The sequence below is a fragment of the Salarias fasciatus genome, chromosome 6, assembly GCF_902148845.1.
Source record: "Salarias fasciatus chromosome 6, fSalaFa1.1, whole genome shotgun sequence".
NCBI classification, from domain to species: Eukaryota; Metazoa; Chordata; class Actinopteri; order Blenniiformes; family Blenniidae; genus Salarias; species Salarias fasciatus.
In genome coordinates, this window is record NC_043750.1 from 35,421,032 (window position 1) to 35,443,262 (window position 22,231).

The 22,231-nt window shown below is 43.4% G+C and overlaps 1 protein-coding gene across 3 annotated transcripts; it reads left to right on the forward strand.

The window, feature by feature from the left end:
• The first annotated feature begins 1,458 nt into the window (after positions 1 to 1,458).
• wbp1lb (WW domain binding protein 1-like b) lies at positions 1,459 to 20,408 on the forward strand. 3 transcript variants are annotated; one of them, XM_030094251.1, is made up of 7 exons: positions 1,785 to 1,868; positions 6,915 to 6,972; positions 7,110 to 7,200; positions 7,795 to 7,842; positions 12,288 to 12,390; positions 14,747 to 14,908; positions 16,665 to 20,408. In XM_030094251.1, exons 4-7 carry the CDS (start codon positions 7,816 to 7,818, stop codon positions 17,486 to 17,488), a joined length of 1,116 nt encoding a protein of 371 aa, XP_029950111.1. In that variant the 5' UTR covers positions 1,785 to 1,868; positions 6,915 to 6,972; positions 7,110 to 7,200; positions 7,795 to 7,815; the 3' UTR covers positions 17,489 to 20,408. The 3 variants fall into 3 exon arrangements, with proteins under 3 accessions (XP_029950110.1, XP_029950113.1, XP_029950111.1); XM_030094253.1 differs by lacking the exon at positions 6,915 to 6,972 and having other exon boundaries at positions 1,744 to 1,868; XM_030094250.1 differs by lacking the exons at positions 6,915 to 6,972; positions 7,110 to 7,200; positions 7,795 to 7,842 and having other exon boundaries at positions 1,459 to 1,868.
• The last annotated feature ends 1,823 nt before the right edge of the window (positions 20,409 to 22,231 follow it).

Consider the following 22,231-nt stretch of genomic DNA (forward strand, 5'->3'; position numbering starts at 1 on the left):
AGGACCCATCTCAGCCCAGCAGCCCGCTCGTTCCAGCTGCTAAAATCCGGGAAGCAGTTCAGAAGATCTGTGGCCAAAAACTGAGAAACTCAAGAGGAGCTTCTGCTCCCGGGCCTGGAGACTTTTAAACCAGGACTCACAATACTCCGATTACAATCTGCTCATTCTTATTCATTACAAATCATTTAAAAATTTCCTGGATGCTTAATTTATTTCAATGTCTTGGGACGACTCAGAGCTAATTTCATTTCCCTTATATAACTTGTGAGTAATAAAACTCTTGGATCTTGACAAATGTACTCTGAGCATATTGAGTTTTGCAGCATCAGTGATTTCTTGAACAACATTGTCCCCTTCTTGTTGTGGTTTTAAAATGTATGTCAAAATTGTATTTATTTAAAATTTTAAACGTCTGGTACATTAGTATATATTCCTTTTCTTTGTGGTGATGATGTATCTGAAGTGTGCATGATAGTTAAGATCCGGCGTGTCAAACAAACATAAGGCCTGTGGACCAAAACTGGCCTGCAAGAGGCATAATACAACAGTTACAGATTTTTTTTTTCACTGTATACAGCACCAGGAAGTATCAATAAAATTGCCTTTGTGTTAAAATTGTATCTATTTTCAAAACTAATTGCAAAATGTTTTGTAAAAACACAAAACAGGAACCATATTCAGTTTCCCCTCATATTCATGGTGACATTGATGTACAAGCTTTACTTCAGCAAAACATGCAGATTTCTGTTTGTTTGCTAAATCTGTGCGGACTCTCAAACTTTCCATGCTGTTTCAGACTGAAGCTTAGTTGGAAATGTAAAAATATTTGTCCAACTATCAGTTTCTGGAAGTTGACCTCTGAGGTGTTTAGATCAGGGGTGCCAAACATAAGATCCGTGGGCCAACACTGACCTGCAAGAAGCTCCAATCTGGGCCATCAAAACAACAAGCAAATTTATTGGCAATTCCCTGTATTTAAGTTGAAATAAAATTTTGTAGTCATTTCAGATCAACTTGTGAAATATTTTGCAAAAAAGACACTTTTTCCAGCACCATGACAAAGAAAAACAGGTTTAGATGTGTCGTTTCCTCTGAACTAAAATGAGTTTGAAACCCCTGGTTAAGATGTTTTGCAATTAGTCAACAGATTTTGGAAAAAGAGTTTTTTAATGTTGTTTGTTTACTTGAGTTTTTTTTCTGAGAAGCTGGAAACGAGTCGAGCGCTCCCTCAGTATTTTTACTCGGGGACATTCTTCCCGGCTCTCTTGTTTCTTTCAACATGTGTTCCAGTGTAATTGAGAGGGGGGGTGGGGTCGGGGCAGGGGGGGGCTTGTTATTCGGGACGATAACACGGCCGGGCAGCGCAGACGCACCGGCCGCTGATTGGTCCGTGCCCTCACGGCCACCCGCGGCTCGTCCAATCGGCGCTCAGTCCGCAAACCCCCGTGCGATCCGCCGAGCTGAACGCCCATCACGTTGCGCACATGGAACGGGTCGAGGTGACCACGCCACACCCAGCTGACCGGAGCGGCGTGCCTGCGCCGGAGGAGCGGCTTGTGTAACAGCTGTACGCGCCCGTGGCCCCGCCGGTAACGAGCAGCGGCGGCGGCGGCAGCAGCAGCAGCGTCCCCCGGGTGAAATGTCCAGGAGGCGGCGCATTCAGCGGCCGACCAGCAGCTGAGCACTTTCCTTTTTCTTTTTTTTTTTTTTCTTCTTTTCGGGCGCAGTTTTGTCAACCACGGCGTTTTACATGGTTTACGCTTTTTCGGCTTGTCGGAGGAATGCGAGGCGTGAGCCGGGGTGTTAAGATGGGACTGTTTCTGCACGCCGTGGGCTCCGTCACCCCCACCGAGTCCGCCGCGGACCGGGTAAGGATCCGTCAACAACACGGAGCGGCGCTAGCTTGCTAGTTCCCCAGGCTAAAGTTAGCAACAACTCCACAAACAAGCACCGACGAGCTGCATCTCCAGCGCTCCCCGCTGAAGTCACGGTGGAGTTTCACCGCTGCCATGAAATATTTCCTGTTTCTAACTTGCTCTTTACTGTCATGGAGGATGGTTTTATTTAAATCGTAGTTGCTAAGTTGGGCTAGCCGCCGGAGCAGCGCAGCGGCGGAGCCGAGCAGGAGACTGCGGGGCCTCCTGCTCCGCTCCTCTCAGCTGTTTATGGTCAAACTCTGACATTTTAGCCCAGAAAGGAGCTGTATCGACAACAAACCAGAAGAAAGCACTGCTTCTGGAGAGAGAGCGGCCGCTACCGAAGTCATAACAGCAAATATAGCGAAAGAGAAAGTGGCCTGGGAGCGTTCTGTAACTTCATTTCATCATCCGTGTTGTTGTCAGTGTGTTGGCAACACAAGAGTGTAATGTAATCTCAGTGGAGACGCTCTGCAGGTCGTCTCATACCTTTATCTGCTTCAGATGTCTCCAAACGGGAATAATATTTAGTTTCCCTCATCTTCATGTGCTGAAGTACAAACTTTACTTCACCAAATATGTCAAAAAAAAATGTCCAGATTTCATTATTTGTTGGCTGAATTTGTGCAAATCTGTTCATGCAGACTTTAAAACTTTCCATGCTGTTTGATATTGAAACTTAGTCTCACTGGAAATGTAGAACTGTTGTCCAACTATCAGTTTCTGTTTGATGATTAGGGGATAAACATCCTGGAAGATCCAGTGTTGAGATCAGGGTTGACAAACATCAGGCGTGCGGGCCAAAACCAGTCCGCAAGAGGCAAACTGTTAACATTTCACCCCCCCCCCCCAAAAAAAAAAAATAATTTCACTGTATTTTGGACCACAGAATGTTAAGATTTGCTTTGATTTTTGAGATTGTAGTGATTTATCAGTAGTATTAATTTGGGTTTTGTGCCAATTAAGGATTTCAATCACATGTACTCTGCACCGCAACAAAGATAAACTTTTCAGTTTGAATTTAAATGTTACAAATGATATACATGCCCGTATTTACTGAAATTACAACTATTTGAATTGAAGGTTTGATGCACTACCAACTAGAAATATTGTCCAACTGCCAGTTTCTGTGTGTACATGGTAAAAGCTCCTCTCAGAACCTTTGGTTACAAAGAGCTCAGGGACTTGGACTCGCTTTGAAAATGGTACAAGTACCTTCAATACAAGCATGATATTCATATATTTTCCATAATAACTTTCCTGCCCAGGTGTTGCAGTACTAAGTAATGATTTAACACGTATACTAAATGCACTAAGGCTCACCATATCATACACTACTGAACTTATTGGCTCAGTTCGTGGAAACCCTAAAGTTGCCTGTTAGCTTTTAATAATATTTAATTGCAGCTGTCATTGTGCACACATATTTCAATAATGGGTTTGTGTGTGTGCTGTATCGATGCAGCTTGTTGTGAAGTCCTTTCATTGTACACACGTCACAGCAATGGGAGTGGGGCTGATACAGGTAATAAGGAAATGCAACTTTTTTTTAAATGGAACTTTACAATTGCAAGAAGATAGAAAAAATAATAAAGCAATAAAATCAGAGTTTTAAAGTAAATTGAAAGCAAGAATTTATTTTCAGTTTTCGTTTAGTCTTATCTCTGTAGATAAATGAGATTTTTAAACAGTAACTATTCAGGTTTATTATGACAGTTGACATTAAACATTAAGTCATGCTGTGGGCAATGAGATACACACAAACTACTGAAACATCTTCGAGTGTGAAACCGCAGAGTTACACACCGCAGAGTCATTTCATGATGAATTATCAGTTCCTCCAGCATTTTTTAATGCAGCATGGCTGAAAGAATGCAGGAATTTTCTTATGCAAGTTCCCAGATTGTTTGTTTGATTCAAGAATGCTTCACAATTAGACGTGGCACAAAAATACCAACTCCCACGTCACGGAGTGGTTATTTTTATTATTTTGTTGATCTCACTGTAGATTTTAGCTGTTTTCTAGGGAAAAATTTGCAGACGGAAGGTCGGCTGAAGTCCTTCTGCTCTCCAGAATCAGGAGGCGGTGATACGAGAGCTTAGATTACTGGACTGTAGGTGGAGTGTCTTTCCTGTACGTGATTGTCCTCATGTAGTGTCACATGCTTTATCTGTGTTTGTTATCAGGACATGGATATGTGGAAGAACCGTGGAGTTATAAAGCTGTGCTCCAGGTCCATCATAGGGCAACCAGGGACTTACACATTCACACAGGCAGCTCAGAGTCAGCAGTCAACCTTTACACATGTTTTCAGTGTCAGGCAGAACTTAAAAACTCTTCATAGAATGGCTCTAAACCCAGACTCAAACCCAGGATTTTCTTACTGTGAGAGGATAGCGCTAACCGCTGCTGCACCATCATCAGACGCATCTTTTATTCTTTTATAGGTCAACTGAGTTGAGTTATCCATACTTGGACTGTGATCTTTGTCCCAGTATACATGCATGAGAGTGCGATTGATTTATCTTTGGAATAATGTTCCATCCCAGAATAGTAGGCGAAGACGGGCTTTCATTCAGTCTCTCACTATTTCCAGACATCCCCAGCACATCAAGACCACACTCAGCCCCAGAACCTGACTAGTTTTCCTCATGTTTACAGTCAGCAGGCTTTGTGTGTTTGAGCTCATGTTTAGTCTTTAGATGCTTTTTGACTTCTGGCTCTGGTTTTGATGCTAAGTTCACACCGTCCCGATCCCGTCCGGCCGCCCCGTAGACATGCAGGAACAGATCGACTTTTAGTGACATCTGGCTCGTACCACTTTGCAAACCTCAGTTTCAGACCAGTTTTAGTGGAAACCGAAGTTTTATAAGTCTTGTGTAAAAAGAGTGACTGAGCTCCGTCTTAGTCAACACCTGAAACCTTATCAGTGCTCATAAAGTGGTAAAGATCATAGCGAAACTAGGCAGAGATCGAAACAATGGCCCACCGAAAGGTGAGGGGAAAACATTACAGCAGTATTAATCACTCAGTCAATCAAACTTTATTTATACAGCACTCAGGGTTTCCTGCAGGAAGAAAATTTGGCCGAGGAGGATCGTGTTATTTTTGTTTTTTTGTTTTTTGTTTTTTGGGGGGGGGGGGGGGGGGGGGGGGGGGGGGGGGGGCGTTGTAGTGCCGTGGGGAATGCTACTAATGTGAGTTGTCGACTCAGGGGTGGGCGGGGGGTGCTTCCGCAGAGTTTTTTTTTTTTGTCCTCTCCGTTTTCCGGGCGCTGCACAAAAGGAAAAGGTGAAAAGGTCTGGCGGAAACCCTGGCACTTTTCACATTAAAAAAAAACAACAACAACTTAAAGTGCGTTACAGTATTAAAAACAAGTCAGTATATAAAATCAAGCATAATCACACCTTTACCATAATCGCGTGCGCACACACACACACACACTCACACTCACACTCACACACACACAAATGTACTCACAAATACTCACATTCCCACATTCATCACTTACAGTGGTCAGCCAGGATGGGAGGACTCGCACACCGGATCCCCCACAGTTAACCGGATCAAACTCCCAGTGTGAAGAACCCCCCTCAGTTAAACAACTCAAACTTTAGTAAAAAGTTAATGTAAAATTCGTAAGATGAGGTTAATAAAGTAAAAGTACATCATAAAATATAAAATAAATAGTGATGAAAGTAAGAGAAATACGAAAGGTCTATTTAAAGCCTGATTAAAAAGTGTGTTTTTAACCTTCCTTTAAAAATCTGGACAGTCTCTGCGGTCCCGAGATTCTCCGGCAGTAGTCAGAATGAAAGCTGAGGCGCTGAATTGTTCAACCAGCCCGCGGGACTCATTTTATCGTTAATCTTATCTAGTTCAAAAGTTAATTTCTCACTGATCTGAACTCTTGTCACTGTGGCGTGTTTGCACACTGACGTTACTCGAAAGATTTCACCAGGGTGTTTTGTTTTTTGTTTGTTGTTTTTTTGTTTATATGTTTATAGATGTTTATAGAATCCACAATGAGGAACAGACACAACTTGATACTTTCATTTTCTCTTTGGAGACCTGTAACGATGACCTGGCATCAATATGTAACTTTATGAGTTAATATCAGTCTATCAGTTGACTAGGAACAGTCTGCCCTCACTGACATGGAATAAACATAATTTCTGGTCATGGTTATGTTGATATTGTCTAAAAGTAGTACAGTGGGTTAGTACTGTCTCGCCACGATTAAAAGACCAGGGTTGAATTCTGAAGCGCTGGTTCTCAGACCCCTGGTAATCTTCTGACACCCCAAACATCTGCTCTTTAGGCTGAAGATTGTCTAAATAGCTGCTGTGTGTTTGTTTATGATTATATTTGTCTTTGACAGAAAGTCTTGGAGGTCGCCTGCCCGTTGGTCAGCGGTGGCTCGGATCACTTCCTGCCCCTGTGACCTTAACCTATAAGAAGATGAATTAATCTTTTGTTGGCTTATCAGTGCAGCGACTTCTAGTCGGACCAGTTAATTGTTTACCTCGAGACGCTTTAATCCTCCGTGTCCTGAGAAGATAACGCACCTCGTCAAGCTGTGGCCGTCAGAGTTCTGTTTCCATTAAACTTTCAACTTTCAATCTGATTGAACACATCAGAAAATAAATACTGCTGGTCAAGTGGCTGTTTTCAAGGACAGTGTTTTAAAATATCCAACCCTAAGTTATGCAAAATTCTGACTGTTTTCTGAGTGTTTTCCTGATTTAGGTTAGTTGACTAGTCTTTATTGTCTTTGTTTAGTCACAGAAATTATTTGCAAGGTACGGAACCCCTGAAAGGACCTGACTGTATGTTATTTCCTCTGTTTCGCCGCTATAGCAAGTTAATTTGAGTGGTTCTCTTGAGATCTCCAGTTATTTTTTGTTTTCTCATGAAAACGAAGTTGGTTTTCTCAACATTATGAAATAATTTATCTCGTTGGCGTTGGAAAAACACCTCATTTTCTGGCGATCTAGAAATCACTATCTTTGGCCAGATCACGACTTGCTACGCTGCCACGGCCCACAGACAGAGGTGAGTTCAGCTGAATTCTGCGTTTCTTTGTGCTTTTGCGTATTTCTGGTTAAGCCTTAGGATGCACTTCAATCAGAAACTATCTGTCCAGCGACTGTACCTCCTAATGCAGGATACCTGGGTGTCTACCCGTGCAGGGTCCAGGTGTTTGTCCCACCCCAGACTGGTGCAGCCTTTATCCAACCCAAAGAAGAAGAACAACAACAACAAACAGACCAAACTCACCAGGTGAGCTGAAACAGAAATGGAAGGAACCACTTTATAATCCATATGGTCATTACCACTCGATTGGTGCTGACTGCAAGAAGTTCCTTAAAGTGCTCTAGTTTATTAAAGCAGACTCAAAAGTAACTAATTGTTTACTTTTTGGAGTTTCTAAGTACTTTTACTAACCAGTAATTGATAAAGTCACTCAACACCTTTTGAAATTAAAAATGACTAATTACAAATGTTTAGTAACTTGCTGAATACTGTTCCAGATGCCGTGAGTCCATCTCAGTTGTTCAGTGGCTTTTTTCAAAGGAGGGCAGTTGCCTTGCTGTGAACTGATATCTGACACACATAATTTAAACCTTTGACCAGCTCGATACACAACTTTGTTTTGTCAACATATTATTAATTTGCTGAAGCTCCGCAAAACCTCTATTATTTTCGGAGCCTGGCAGCACTAACAGTCACTTCATAGCATCAATTAAACAGTGGATCATCTTTGGACTACATATAACAACTGTTACAGCTTGAGCAGCTGTTATGAAGAGTCATGCAGCCAAGACGGCATCCTGATTATATATTATATAACTTTTGTACTTTTTACCCTTGCAGGTGGACAAAGATGTTGGTGTGATGAAGAATGAGGAAACCACCGTCAAAGTATAGTCCTCATTTTGGAAACCACGTGTAGTCCAGCTTTACACTTTATGCTGTTTTCTCCTGTTCCACTTTCATGCAGTTTTATTTACATACCAAACTCCTGCCAGTTACAGAACGTTTTTATAGTGGAAGTATTTCAAACAACAAAAATTCTACCGTTGTATTACGGTTTTTTGAATTAAACTGTTTTTAAAATCAAGACAGTCTTTAGATCTTCTTTTGCAGAGAAATTATGCTGTTTTATATCTGTAATTTCATGAATGCTGGTTTTGAATACAGGATGCAGCACTCAACACTGCAGGAAAAAACTTTACAGATTGGCAGTAATCATTGGTGTGCGTGCACGTGGCTGTACGTGAATAAGCCACAACAAAAAGCTGCACTACGTGGTCTACGTGGGTGGCGTGCACAGGGACACCGGCCAGCTGCCAGCGTGTGTGTGTGTGTGTGTGTGTGTGTGTGAGAGGGATGAGGAGGAATTAAAGTACACCTAGAGCAGGTGTAACCTATCAGATGCACCCTGTCCAGGAGCCTGCAGAGACGAAAACAGCCGAGTCAACCAGCATGCAGCCTCACTGCAACATTTGACCAGACTCAGCATATCAGTCAAAACATGATATTCAGTGAACACCAATGATTGGATCACACAGCTTTAACATCCAGATAAACCACTTGACATCAACCTTTGTTCGGCTATGTCTGATTGTGACATCTTGGCTGCTTTGATGTGAAGACCGAAATGTCTACAAAAATTAACAATATCCAGACGTTTTTTTGAGAGTGTCCTATTGTGTTATGAAACAACACATAAATAAACCGAGCAGACATGGATCTTCAGCGTTTTACTTCAGTGTTTTAGTTATTGCCTTTTTGCAGCTGAGCACAGCAGTGTAAATGAAGCATTTATAATAGATGATTTCTTAAAGAAACTGAGTATTTGTGAAGCATATTTGGACTAAAACCTGGTACACACTACAGGGTTTTTTTTCCCCATCTTCCCCGATTCAGAGAACACACACTAGAAGACAACAGAGGACAGATTCCAGCAGATTTGCCTGTCCTGATCTTCTAGTGTGTGTTGTCACTACGGAGCTCACCACACACTGGAAGACTCTTCATCAGAGAATCTGCTCCTCACTCTTCCCTTCTTTCTCGTTTTTACATTCAAAATTAATCTGTTTTTTTTTTTTTCTGAATTCACAGATTAATCCCAGCTCCATGTACTCCTATTCCTTCCCTTTCCGTTCTGGAAAAACGTTGTCACTTGTTGCCATCACCAAACTTTGAGGCCATTTCTTCTCCCGCTTTGCCGGCTGCAGAACATGGGTCTTTAACGGACAGTGCCGAATGCAGAAGTTGTTGCCGTAGATCTGAGACTGTTGAAAATAAACCAGATGTTTCCTAAGATTAGAAGTATTGCTGCCACTGGACGCGTCACAAGTATTGCAGCGAGCGCAGTCTGCATCGAAGAATTGATTGAGCAGCAAAGATCTGCGGACGACGTTGCTCTATTGACTCACGTGCAGAAAAGCTATTATTGACTGACTTGAGTAACTTTTTAACACAACAGACGTGTCAAAGGTAGATTATAACCTTTGGAAAAGTAAATGATGTGTCTTGCAGGGAAAAAGAGCTGCAAACATACTGTTTGTTCTCACTCTGAGATAAAATCTGTGAGTGGACCTGTCCTCATTAATTCTTCTTATTTTTTTTTAAAAGCATCATCAGCATTTGCTGTGAATCATCTTGATGACTTTGAAAAAGTGAATAAAGGTCAGAAAAGTTGTTTGTATGGCGAGGAGGAGAATGCAGGCTGTGCTGAGTGGATCGACTGTGTCGTGAAGCCTCAACAGAGGACCGAAGAGGTTTGAGCTGCTCTCAGTGTCTGCTCATTTCAGCAGCTTCTCATTATTGAGGCTGATTATTTTGTGACGTACCGATCATTTCAGAGGCAGTAACTCAAGCTGGCTTTAATGTGGCGCTGCGGCATGAGAGGGGCGGACTGAGACGGGAATCGAGTCTGTCCAGATTCTTTGCTCGGTCACCGTCTCCATGTGAGGATTAGTAAATAAATACTCAATGATGTTACACTTTTTTTTTTTAACTTTAACTATGTGGTATCACTTAACTTTTTTAGCAGCAAGACGAGCTACTTATTCAATGTGGACACAAACAAGATATATGGATGGAAATTTAGAACAAGACTAGTCTAAAAATGAAAGACAGTGCAATTAAATCTTGGTGTGAGCTGCCTTATCCTCTGATAGTGAGCATGATCCCAGTGTCACTCCGTAGAGGATGTGAAATGTTTGAGTGTCTAGTTAGCCGTCTTTCAGTGCTAGTTTATGTCCAAATGAGCATTTCCAGATCCTGTATCATACTAGAATTGTAATTTCCTGTTTTCTTTGTTTTATATTTTGTTGGCATCCTAATAAAAGGCTAAAGAAAGAGCAAACTCATCAGATTTGGGATGGCTTTTTTTTTTTTTTTTTTTTTTTGGTATTTCACTACAAAAAAAAAAGTGCTCACCCTGCAGAGAACAAAGTGTACAGTGGAGAGTAGCCTCAAGTGATTGTAAGCAAGGCTGAGGAAGAGAACACCAAGTTTTTCTTACTCTAAAATATTCAGAGCGCCTGTTCGGTGGTTTTTACTGGATGCGGGGCAGAAAACAGCAGCTGATCCGGAGCGGTTTTACTGTCCGCGGCCTGCTTTGTGCTGACTTGTTGTGCCACATGTGACGAATCATTCCTGTGTTACCGCTCTGCGCGCGTCTGGCTTTTTCTTCATGTGTTTCTTGCTCTGCTCACCCTGCCACACACTCTACACACACACATACACACACACACACACACCCACACACACACACACACCCACACACCTCCTCTCACTCTGTGCACCTTATTATCGTTCACCAGCTCGCAGCTCCACTGCTGCTTGGAAATTTCCGTAAAGCAATCCTTGTCCACTGTTTGGTCCCTGGACGTGTTTGTCCGTCAGTGTGTGTGTGAGTGTGTGTGTGTGTGTGTGTGTGTGTGTGTGTGTGTGTGTGTGTGTGTTCACTCTACGTAGAGCTGGTGAGAGTGTGTTTCAGAGTTCTTTGACTTTCTTTCGATTGGATAATGACACATGAGGGTGGCTCATCTGGACTGTACTTCATCATGCCTTTCGATCCAGAACCTGCACCGGTAATCTGGAGAGAGCTTTTTTAATAACATTTTTTTTTTCTGGTAATCATCTCTGTGAAGAATTTGAGAACTTTCTTCTTGTCTGCTTTGACTCTTTACTGATCAGCCTGCTAATTATCGATGTTCTTTGTTTTTCCCCCCCCCACTGAACGTGTCTTAAGTTCAGTAGATACCTGTGTGTTTCAGCTGAAACGTAGCACTGACGTCTGCTGTTTGTTGTGATAATTGCATAACAGTTGTTTGTTGTTCACTAATGTTCACCATGGTTAATGCGCAGTCGTTAATAGAGGCATGGCTCTTTGTTTTGTGCTGAATGATTTGTTCAAACTCAGCTGGAATGAACCTGTTGACTTTGGATACATAGCTGGGTCAGTCTGAATCTTTACAGTGTAACTAGACAGTATCTGTCTTCAGTAACAGAAGTGGTGTGAATCCTTTGCTTTGAGACATTCCTGAAAGCGAACAGCACCTTTCCTGAGTGGTGTTTTCTGCAGCTGTTAGCCGGTGTCCCCATTTCTTTTGTGCCTTGTGAAGAATCGGCGTGCAGACAGGTTTGCTTGCTGACTCTTCCAGTGTGTGCATGCTACATACCACACTACTTAAAACAGGTTTGGGGATATGCCGCACATCTCGACGAACTCAGCCATCGATTTCCACAGGAATCGGTTTTAGAGAACAAGCACATGAATAAATTAAAACACACTGAATGCCGTATTGTTAATAACAGTGACTTTAATTAACTTCAGGAACCTAAATGTCAAAGGTGCCTTAAGTTTTAGTTATTGCATGAATATGTTATAGGTATGTAAGTATTGTATAATTTGTAATTTGTGCAGAATTGTTGTTCCAGAACTTGTGTAACTAGTGTATTATTATTTTAGCATGTAACTTGTGGTTGAACTCACATAGTGAAGGTGAAGATTTTAGAAAACAGTCTTCCGCTCATTTGACCTGATTTTTGTTCAGCAGTATGTGTGGGTATAAAACACTTTCAACACTTTTGACCCCAGCTTGTTCGTGATTGTTTGAGGCTCCAGCGTTGTTGTTGAGGACAGTATTTCGTAACAGTCTTTGAACTCGGTCACTTTTTCTGTTCACCTCGGTCAATTTTTGAGCCAATCTGTGCGAAAAACAAACCTCACCATGTCTACCAGGCTTGTTAAACTAAAAATAACCCAGAAACTCGACTCGGAGACTGTTACTGCCCTCTTGTAACCAGATAACTCAATGTTTTCTCTGTGTTTTCACCTTGTCCTGCAGAGCCTGCTGCACTGTGAAGGCGTTAACAACCAGAGCTACATCTGCGAGTCCGGACACTGCTGCGGAGAGTCCCAGTGCTGCAGTTACTACTATGAGCTCTGGTGTAAGTCTCTTTTCCTGCTTTCTGCTACAGTTCGAGCTTCCGTGATTATCTACTCACTAATCCATCTCTGATAAATGCAACATGAGCTGAAGCGATGATGTGATGGAGCTTAAGGGGAAACCACAGAGCTGCATTCACGTCGCAGAGAAACGTCAGACTCGGTTGAGGTATTTGTAGTCCTGGAAAACCAGGTTAGGCTACGTGACCTGAGATACCGTGTCAGTGTCTTCCCACATTGTTCTTTCACCCATTTCGCACAGTCGAAAACAACACCACAGCCGACAATTCAGAGGACGCCTTCAACCAGATGGGGTGGTTCGGGTGGATGATGAAGAGTTGATGATGATGAAGTGTTCAGGGAAACCTGCCTACCTTTCTAAAAGGACCGATGACACGTAAAGCATATGGCAGCATTCGACATGTTTTGGTGCCATCCTGTGGATAATTTCTTCCATAGATTTTGCAAATGTTTGCTTTGTTTTCTGAGAATTTTTTTCTTTTTTTTTTTTTTTTGTGCAGTTGCATTATCTGCCTTCCTCGACTTCTTCGTCTCTCCGTCAGCTACAGTCATAGACAGAACTGGTCTGCAGGGAAAACAACTGTCTGCTTTCTTCAGTACACTGAATAATCTTTTTACAACAGGTGGATCAATATGCACAGAAATTCTGAAATACAGTTTTCTACTCTGAATTTATTAACTGTAGATCGGTTTAATACAAGTATCCCAAATGAAGAGTCTGTGGAATAATTTCCAATAAGCTCAGAGTTCAAATTCATATCTGAATAACCTTTCCTGTCATGCTGGAGGGAGTTACTTCCGTGCTTTAGTCGGCATTAAAAAGTTTCTGTGTGAGAAGCTTGAAGAGTTTGATTTAAGGACAAAGGTGGTTAACAAGTGTTGCTTTTTTCAGAGTGTTTGACTCATTTCCAGACCGTCTCAGCCGGTCGTCCCCAAAGGGAAGTTTCCCACATTTTTCTGTGATGACGAACCGGCGGCCCCTTTTCATTTGATGTCTCTGTTTGTGTTTAAACTGAAGGCTAGATAGACCAGTTCTACAAATGTTCAAAATCAGACCTACATGCTGCAGAACACACCGATCAGCCATAACATTATAACACCTGTTGCATTTGGCAGCAGTGAACATTTTGTCCTTAGAGTTGTTAGCAGTAATAATGGTGGGAAGAGTTTTTTTTTAACAAAGACTAAGATGTGCATGTCCAAAGCTGATGCTTATTTTGAGGTGGACCACAGGAACTGATGGACCAGTAGCCTGGTCAGATGCAGCCGGAGCTCAGTGTTTGACTGCATGTTTGGCAGAAACGATCCAGTGTAGCTCAAAGCACTGCAGATGTTAAAGCAGGGTCCAATAGGAAAGTGTCTGAATACATGGTTCGTTGTTAGAGGACCGACATCAGTACATGGTGGACATAGACAAATGTTTTCTGTAGAACTTTAGTTTTATCCATCCATCCCAGTATCCTCTCAGCAGGAATAAGCAGGGACTGCTCACCAGCTTTTTACCGACCACGGCCCTGTTTACACTGCATTTCAAGTGAAAACACATCGTCAACAACAGGAGAATCTCGGCTGGGAGTCGTACGTTTTTGTTATTGTCCATCTACTCCAGCGTGTGCAAAAGAAATAATTACTTGGACCGTGGTGTGCATGCACAGGAGCAGTCTCTGCTGTCTGCATATTTGGAGTCAGAGCATTTTCCGGTAGATGTGTTTTCAGTGGCTCTGTGTCTTTTTTATCGGTCTGATATCTAAAACGGCACAAAAATAAATCAGAAAATGTTGATGTGAGGATACAGAGAGCTCTGGTTACGGCTGACAGGTTAATAAGTTCACATTGTTCTTAAACAGTTACAGTTTCTGTTCATGATTTGTTCAATCTGGCGGAATATTTCCTCTCTTCCTTTGGTATTTGTGTTGTTGCAATGTTGGTCCAAGATATTTTTGGCTGCTTTTAATTAAAATGTGTTTTCCTGCACAAGTCAACAGATCTGTGGGAGTGAAGTACTGTGAATTTGTTGTGGAGATGACATGAACTTTGACCTCTCTGTGATGGTTGATTTGATTCCCGACCACAGATTGCAGAACACTGATCCATCCAGAGTGCAGGCCAGGCATGTTGATGCTGGGCTTTGTTGGAACCAGATGTTGGCAGCATTTGATCTGCAGTGTTATGTTATGTTAGCAGCAGGCGCTTTATGTTACATCAGAACATGGAAAACATGTTTTCCCCGCTTTAATCGAATTATCCCCACATATGTTTGCGTTACATGTGAATTGAAGTGATTTGGTCGGCGCTGAGCTGCAGTTGTGCCTTTTGTCCGTCTCCTCCCGGTTTCAGGGTTCTGGCTGGTGTGGGCGATCATCTTCATCCTGAGCTGCTGCTGCGTGTGTCACCACCGCCGCACCAAACACCGGCTGCAGCAGCAACAGCGGCAGCACGAGATCAACCTCATCGCGTACCACGAAGCACACAACTACCCCTCTGTGCCCTTCTACTTCAGTAAGAACACACACACACACACTCACATGTAGCTAATCCTTGAAGCGCAGCTCCAGTTCCAGAGGAGACAGTGGACACAGTGTGAAGGAAAGATAAAAGTGAGGCTTAAAAGATATTTTTGATAACATTACTGAAACAAACACACTGCTGGTTTGGTTTTTGGCGTCTTTTCTTTAAGGCCACTCTGCTGTGTAATCCATGCAGAAATTAGATTTCAGTATCAGCGAGTAGTTTAAGGTTAGTACTCTGCTCCTCTTTAAAAAAGTAAGTGATATGGGCGCATCCCTACTGCAGGACGTCTGCTGTATCAGCACGAGTCTGTGACGTTCCTCAGGTCTGAACACAAGCTAGATGGTTCTGGACTTGTTTTCTCAAGCGGCTAGTGTCGGAGCCGTTCGTCTGTCCTAATTGTAACTGTGGGTCTTATTGCCTGTCTGGGGCGCCTCACTGGGTGTTGGTGCAGGTGGGTGTGGCAGGTAATACATGAGTGGAGGTAATACATGAGTGAGTTGGCACATAGCTGATGGAGAGAGCCTACATTTGTAGCTCACACTCGCTGTCATCCAGTGTCTTTAATACATGGGGATATCACCAAATGGTTATTTTTGTGCGATGGTGTCCCACACCCACTCACACCCTCATCTACGGGTGATTTAAGGTCACCAATTAGCCTCAAATGCATGTTTTTGACTGAACATGAGAGCTTAAACCACTACACCACCGTGCACAACAAACTCAAACTTCATTCTTACAGCTAAAGAAATGTTAGCTCTCTGAAAAACCGTTCACAGGGTAAACAAAATTAGCTAAGTCATGATTTGAAGTGCATTGTGAGATAATTGTCTGCAGACGATCTCATTGTCCTGAACTCTGTATAGACTAGTCTCTCTCCGATTGAACTGTGAGAAAATGCTCGATCATGCTCACTGGAAATGCTGCAACATGTTAGGTAATCATGTGACATAAATGTGACTCATCATAAATCCAAACACTCCAGTGTCTTATATAAATGTCCGTCAGCCTTGGTTTTGTTTTTCCACTTCACAGAGATCAATCTTTTTTTTTTAATCAGTCACTCTTGTCATAATCATGATTAGTCATCCTGAATTTGCTTGAATGCATATTCCAAGAAAACTTTTTCTCACAGTTTATTCAGTCTTTTGGAATGTATGTGTTACACGTGTTAATAAAGATGAATTATAAACAGTTTGATAGAACATCTTGTGCAGCTCTGAACTGGAAACGTGTTCGGAACATTACTACCTGCAGTGTGCATCTCACATGTCTTCCAGGTTGAAAGTCTCTGGCGCAGCATGATGCCAATAAAGAAAACTCAGAAGTTTGCTTTTTACCGAGTGTTTTAGCTTCAGCTGAGCCGTGTAACACAAATCAGTGGCTCCTGTGCCTGGCACGGATGTAATGTTTGCTCTCGGATCCATCCTCGGTCTCACACGGCGTCAGAACCCTCCGTGTTTGCATGCCCCAGTTTTCAGGACTCAGCCAGCATTGCTTTCTTGGTGCCTTGCCAGTGTTGCAACACCGTCCCATTCAGCTCTGCCATGGCCCTCGGCACACTTCTGACCCAAAAATCAACTTGTTTTGGTCACATTTTCCCTCCTGCTGCGATGGGAATGTTTGAAAGACGGTGTGGGAAGTTCACCGAGGTCACCGTGACATTTCCATGGGCGAGACACTCGGGCCAACTTCCACAATTGTTTTCAGTTATGCACATTTGTTTTCCTCTCTTTCTTCTCAGGGTTTCTGCCCAACTACCTCCTGCCAGATTACGAAGAGGTGGTCAACCGGCCCCCGACTCCTCCCCCTCCCTACAGTGCCTTACACACAGGCCCGTCCTCGGTGGTTACGAGTCCGCTGGCTCCCGAGCAGCAGGAAGGACACGGTCCGGCCGGCCAGTCCGCTCCGGCGCCGCCCATCTCCGACAGCCTGTGCTGCAGAGCCACTATAGAGGAGCCGCAAGCTCCCGGCTTAGACTTTAGGCCGAAGCCTGACAACAAGCCCGTGCAAACGGCACAAGACTCGGGCGTGATCCTGGCGTCGGACGGCCTCAGCAGAGAGGGACTCGGCAGCCAGGAGAAAAGAGGCGGCGGGGGGGACGAGTCCTGCAAGGACCCCCTGCTCAAGGACCTCAGCCTGTCCGAGGGCGGCGCCGAGGAGAAAGAGCGGCTCCCCGGCGGGCGCAGGCGGCGCTTCACGGGGGACTCCGGCATCGAGGTGTGCGTGTGCGGCACGCGGGGGAACAACGGTTGCGTCGGAGCAGGAGGGACAGGCCAGGAGGGCAAGGAGCTGAGGGAGCTGGAGAGCCTGCTGGGTCGCGAGGTGGACGACCAAGAGGAGGAGGAGGAGGAGGAGGAGGAGGAAGAGGAGGCGGGCGACTTCTGCGACAGCTGTGGCCACAGGGCTTCCATCGGGATGGAGGAGGAGCCGGCGCCGGGGGGGCCGGAGAGGCGGGCCGGGCGCGGGCCGGCCGGAAACCCGCACTCCCCGGTCTGCCTCCTCCTGCACACCATCAGCGAGCAGGAAGGGCCGGCGCACAGCGCCAGCACCGAGCCGCAGGGCTGAGGCCGCGGAGCGCAGGACGACGCTCGGACCTGAGCGACTGTTTCACGTGTAAATGCTAACCGAGTGTTTCTATGTGTGCGTCTGTGTAAAAAGAGGAAGTGTGGGAGCAGCGAGTGACATCTGGAGAAAACAACTCAATCCAAAGACTGGGAAGACGTGCTCCTCCCCCACACTGGAACAGTGGCCTTAACCTGTGGATCCGGGGTTCTGTTTGGGCTCTGCACGCCCTCCAACAGCCTGTGGCAGTTGAGACTATACACACACACACACACACACGCACACACACACGCACGCAGAGTTGTCCCACTCATAAGCCACGAGCCTTGACGTCAGACACGACGTTGAGACCTGAGCGTGAAGGCAGCAGCTTCGCAGAGCTGCTCTCCTCAGGCGGTGAACTCCGCAGCAAAACAACACACAGCAGGAACATTTTTGATTGTGCAATGTGGAATTGCCACAGTGTGCGTGTGCGTGTGTGTGTTTATGCAAACTGATACTGTATAAGGACAACAGAACAAGATGTTGTGGGACATGCCGTTATACTCATGCTAAAGTGCTTTTTTTCAGCAAATCACAAACCGCTCTGCCTTGTATGTATGTATGTGTGCATGCGTGCGTGCGTGTGTGCGTTTGTGTTATTGGCCCTGCTCGTGATGCGGAAGTGAAAGTGCATTAACTAATCTTAATGTGGGCAGTTCCTGTTTTGCACATTATGTTAATTACCTTTAAAAAATGAAGCTTTTAGCAAGAAAGAAAATGAGATCACGCCAGAGAATACTTAGTTTTATAATGATTTAGTCTTAAATTGCAGTACGTGATCAGGGTTTGTTTTGATATTTGGAAGAAATAGATTTCATTGAGTTGTTAGGAGAGAATGCAGCAAGAACTTCCTACAGTCCTTTTCAGATGTTTGTTGTATGTGCCTACTCAAAAAAAGGCTTTTCCTGAAGAATGAAAAGCTTTGAGACATCCTGAAAACGCAGGTACCAAAAACAAGAGAAGAATGTTGAGCTTGTTAGAGATTACAGCCGTCAGACCTCAGACTTTTTTGTGTCAGTCACTAATGTGGATTTCCACCTTCACCAGCTTTACACTACAAAATCATCTACATTTGCAGTCTGCGATTGAATGGATCTTCATGCCTATCTTCAGCTTGGTGTCCTTTTAAAGGTCCGGTGTGTTGGAGTTAAAGGAATCTGTCAGAAGAAATCTTTTTTTGTTTGTTTGTTTGTGTAAAACACCATGTCTTTAGAGATTCTTGTGTTTTCCAAACCCTTGAGAGGCTCGGAAGCCGCCGCAGCAGAAACGGTTAGCTCGGAAAGACCAACCAAACACACGTAACAGAAATACTTGTCAAGTGTAAAAAGAAGAAAAAAATCTTTATAATTCCTGGTCTTATTTCACTTAGACTAATGTTGCATCCAAAACATACAGTAAATGACGTTGCGCTTTATAAGGTTGCACAAAGATTTGAAGCCCCAGAGTACGTGCCGCAGAGTTTCTCTTTCCCACAGACCCTCCTCCCAGCCTGGTTTTCATGCAGAAGCTGCTTTAACAGTCGGGCAGCTGGCTTCCACTCAGCGCCGGGTTGTTACGTCGGTTCCTTCCCAAATCAACTACAAAAACCATGAGTGACGAATGGAAGTCGATATGTTTTTTGTGTTAATTTTTTAAAATTTGGTTTGCAAATTCCTCTGGCCAGATTGAACTCTGGGACGGGCTGTCTTTGGCCCACAGACCACATGTTTGAAACCCCCACCTTTAGAGAGAACTTCTCCCAATTTGTGTACCAACTTACCGTAAATGTTTTCGATAAATACAGTTTTATATAAGCGGCAACTGGCTCGAAAACAAACAATTCGAGCCACAAACATTAAACTCTGTGATTCTGTAGCGGGGAAATGTTCATGCTTTTGCAGCCTAATCAATGAAAAATATCTATGGGATGTCAACAAAACAAGCAGAAGGCTGAATAAGGCCTTTGGTTCTTTATCAGTGCAGCCGATTCAGATTGATGTGATTCAGGAAGAAATTTTATTGAGGCGGCACTGTGGACACAAACGCAAAGAGACTGAAGCAACACACCCGTGAGTTTAAATACAGATCATCATGATGATCAGTGTGTCACTAATTTAAAATTTGATTTTCTTTTAACTAAAGAAATAGTTTTTCCACCCTGGCATGGATTGTAGCTGGTGACACCTCGTACCAGATCTTTCCTCCCTGGACTGTCGACACAATGCACACACACACACACACACACAAACACACATATCTGTAAAGCACAAGAGACTCAGACCCAAAAGCCACCAGTCGTCGATTGATTCCCGGAATTTCCAGCACAAGCGAAAGTAGAATGTGAACTTTCTGTATTAAACTGACTGAATTTTACCCGTCGAAGCCTAAACACACTCTAAAGAGCTTTTTATGTTGATGCTTTCTGTGAACGATATTAAAGAAAAAAATCGTGGTACATGTAGTACAAAGATGAGCTATTTTTTCATATTGGCTAATTCCTTTCAAAGTTAATGGGATTATAATTTCTCAAAACCACTTTATATTTGCAAAATGTGTACAATATTCTGTAATATGTTTATGAACCAAATACTTGTTTTTCATAATTTTGATGAAATCATTAGCTTTATTCTTGCAGATTATTACGTTTTTCATTATGGGTATTACTCTTTTGTTGAAGAAAAAAAAGAAAACTCTTTAGAAACTGAAGTGGTGTGAAGGGTACATTTGACTAACAGTACAGTTGATAATCTGTTGAGATCAGGGGCATTTTGCCAAAGAAACTGTCTTTTCTTTGTGAGTGTGTGCAAGTTTGCACATTTTGTCTTTGAATGTTCTGATCATAAGCCATTTATTACAACCGAGATGGATGTATGTTCAATAAACATACTAAATTCATACCCACTGTGGAGTCTGTGGTTTGTTGCTTTTCCAACTTTAGACTGACCAAACTTTCTCTCAGTTTTGTCCTGTTTATCAGACTGGGCTCTGTTGCGGGCCGGTTTTGGAGCGCGGGCCACATGTTTGACATCTCTGGTGTAGTACGAAGATGAGAGGTTGAACTAAATAAAACCCAGTTAGCCCAAGAGCCAAAATGTGTTGAAAGGTTATTCATTTCAAACTCTAACATCAAATAACTTCAGAAATTCCTGTTTCAGACCCAAAAGAAGAAACCTCCACACATGATTATCAGGATTGTTAGTGCCGTGCATCTCAGCCTCTGACCTGATCTCAGTGCTTCGGTGTGGAGTTTAGATACAGCCATAGTTCAGATTACAGTGACAGAAGGATTCCTGCCAGCCTGCAGGAACAGCTCCTATAAATAGCACATTAACATAGCTGGAGATCTGAACCTCGCCCCTTCCTTCAAAAACATGATTGTGACGCCCAGTACTGGATTAGAAATAACCAGATAACCTGCTGAAGATGAAGGAGAAAACACAGACGGGGCGAACCGCCACTGCTGCCCTCTCAGCTCTCAGCTCTGATTAGTTCTTCCAGCACTAGAGGTCAGTGTGTTTCTCGTATCGGCATCTAATGTGTGACACACACACACACCCTGCTGCTAGGCTGTGAGCACGCCGTCTCACACACACACCGCATGTTTCCACTCACCGTCTCAAACACACAACCCTGACCCTGACCCCACCGCTGGAGTAAACCTGTAGGTCAAAATCAAAGAAGTATAACTTACACAACTGAGAATATTAACAGGATAATTGATTTAAGTCTGTTGTAAGCTGAAAGTAAAGATTTTAACAAGTTGTGGACTGAGGTGAAAGGTCACGTCCTTAAGGTGTGAAAACATGAAAAACTGAAAAAAATCCAAACACACTGAGGAATTTAGCTTGTTTCCCCCTGATCAATAATCTAAGCCAGCTTTATTAAATTTTGGACAGCTAGAGACAGGTGAACATCCTGGCTGCAGCAGAGCCAGAGTAGGGGCAAGGGGGCGGTCGCCCCAGGGCCCACGAGGTCATAGGGCCCCGTTTCATGTGATGTGTTCACATTTAATTGGAAATAAATTATTATAATTAAATGTGCAGTGTGTGCAAGAAGGTATACACATATGAGTGTGGGCTCCAATTTGCCAATTCTTACATTACGACTGTCCATGAATGCATCAGAGCTGTAAGCCAGCGCTGATTGGCTGTGCGGCGTTAACCAGTTTTTTCTTTTGCACTTGATCTGAACTGTTTGGGGGGAAGTTAAACAGTATGCTAAACACTATGCTAGCTGCTAGCGGTACTACCCAAAACCTAACATCGGAGCCACTGGTGAGTCAGTGAAACCTTCACAAATATTATCTTTATCAGAATGCTGTGGTCTTAAACACCTGCCTATTTGAATGTTGCTCTCAACTATAAGAGACCACCGAGTCTATTTTTTTCTAGAATTCCAAAAGATATAGATAGCTGTTTCTATATCTATCTGATAGGTTGTGTAATTTTAGACCAGCTGTGTTCATTTTATGTTTAAGCTGTATCAAAGATGGTACAGATTTACCCCGTGACTTTTTATCTGAGCTTTCAGCACCATGGACAGCGGACGCTCTGAGATTGACACCTGTGCGTGCATATGTGTATTTGTTCTTCAGAACAAGCTTGTGAACGGGTTTGTGACTTTATTCTGCTTTCTGAAGCATAGAGGCTTGCTTGGCTCAATAAAAGTGAGCATTAGAGTGTTGTTTGATGGTAGCATGAGGTATTGTTTGAATAGTAAAATTAC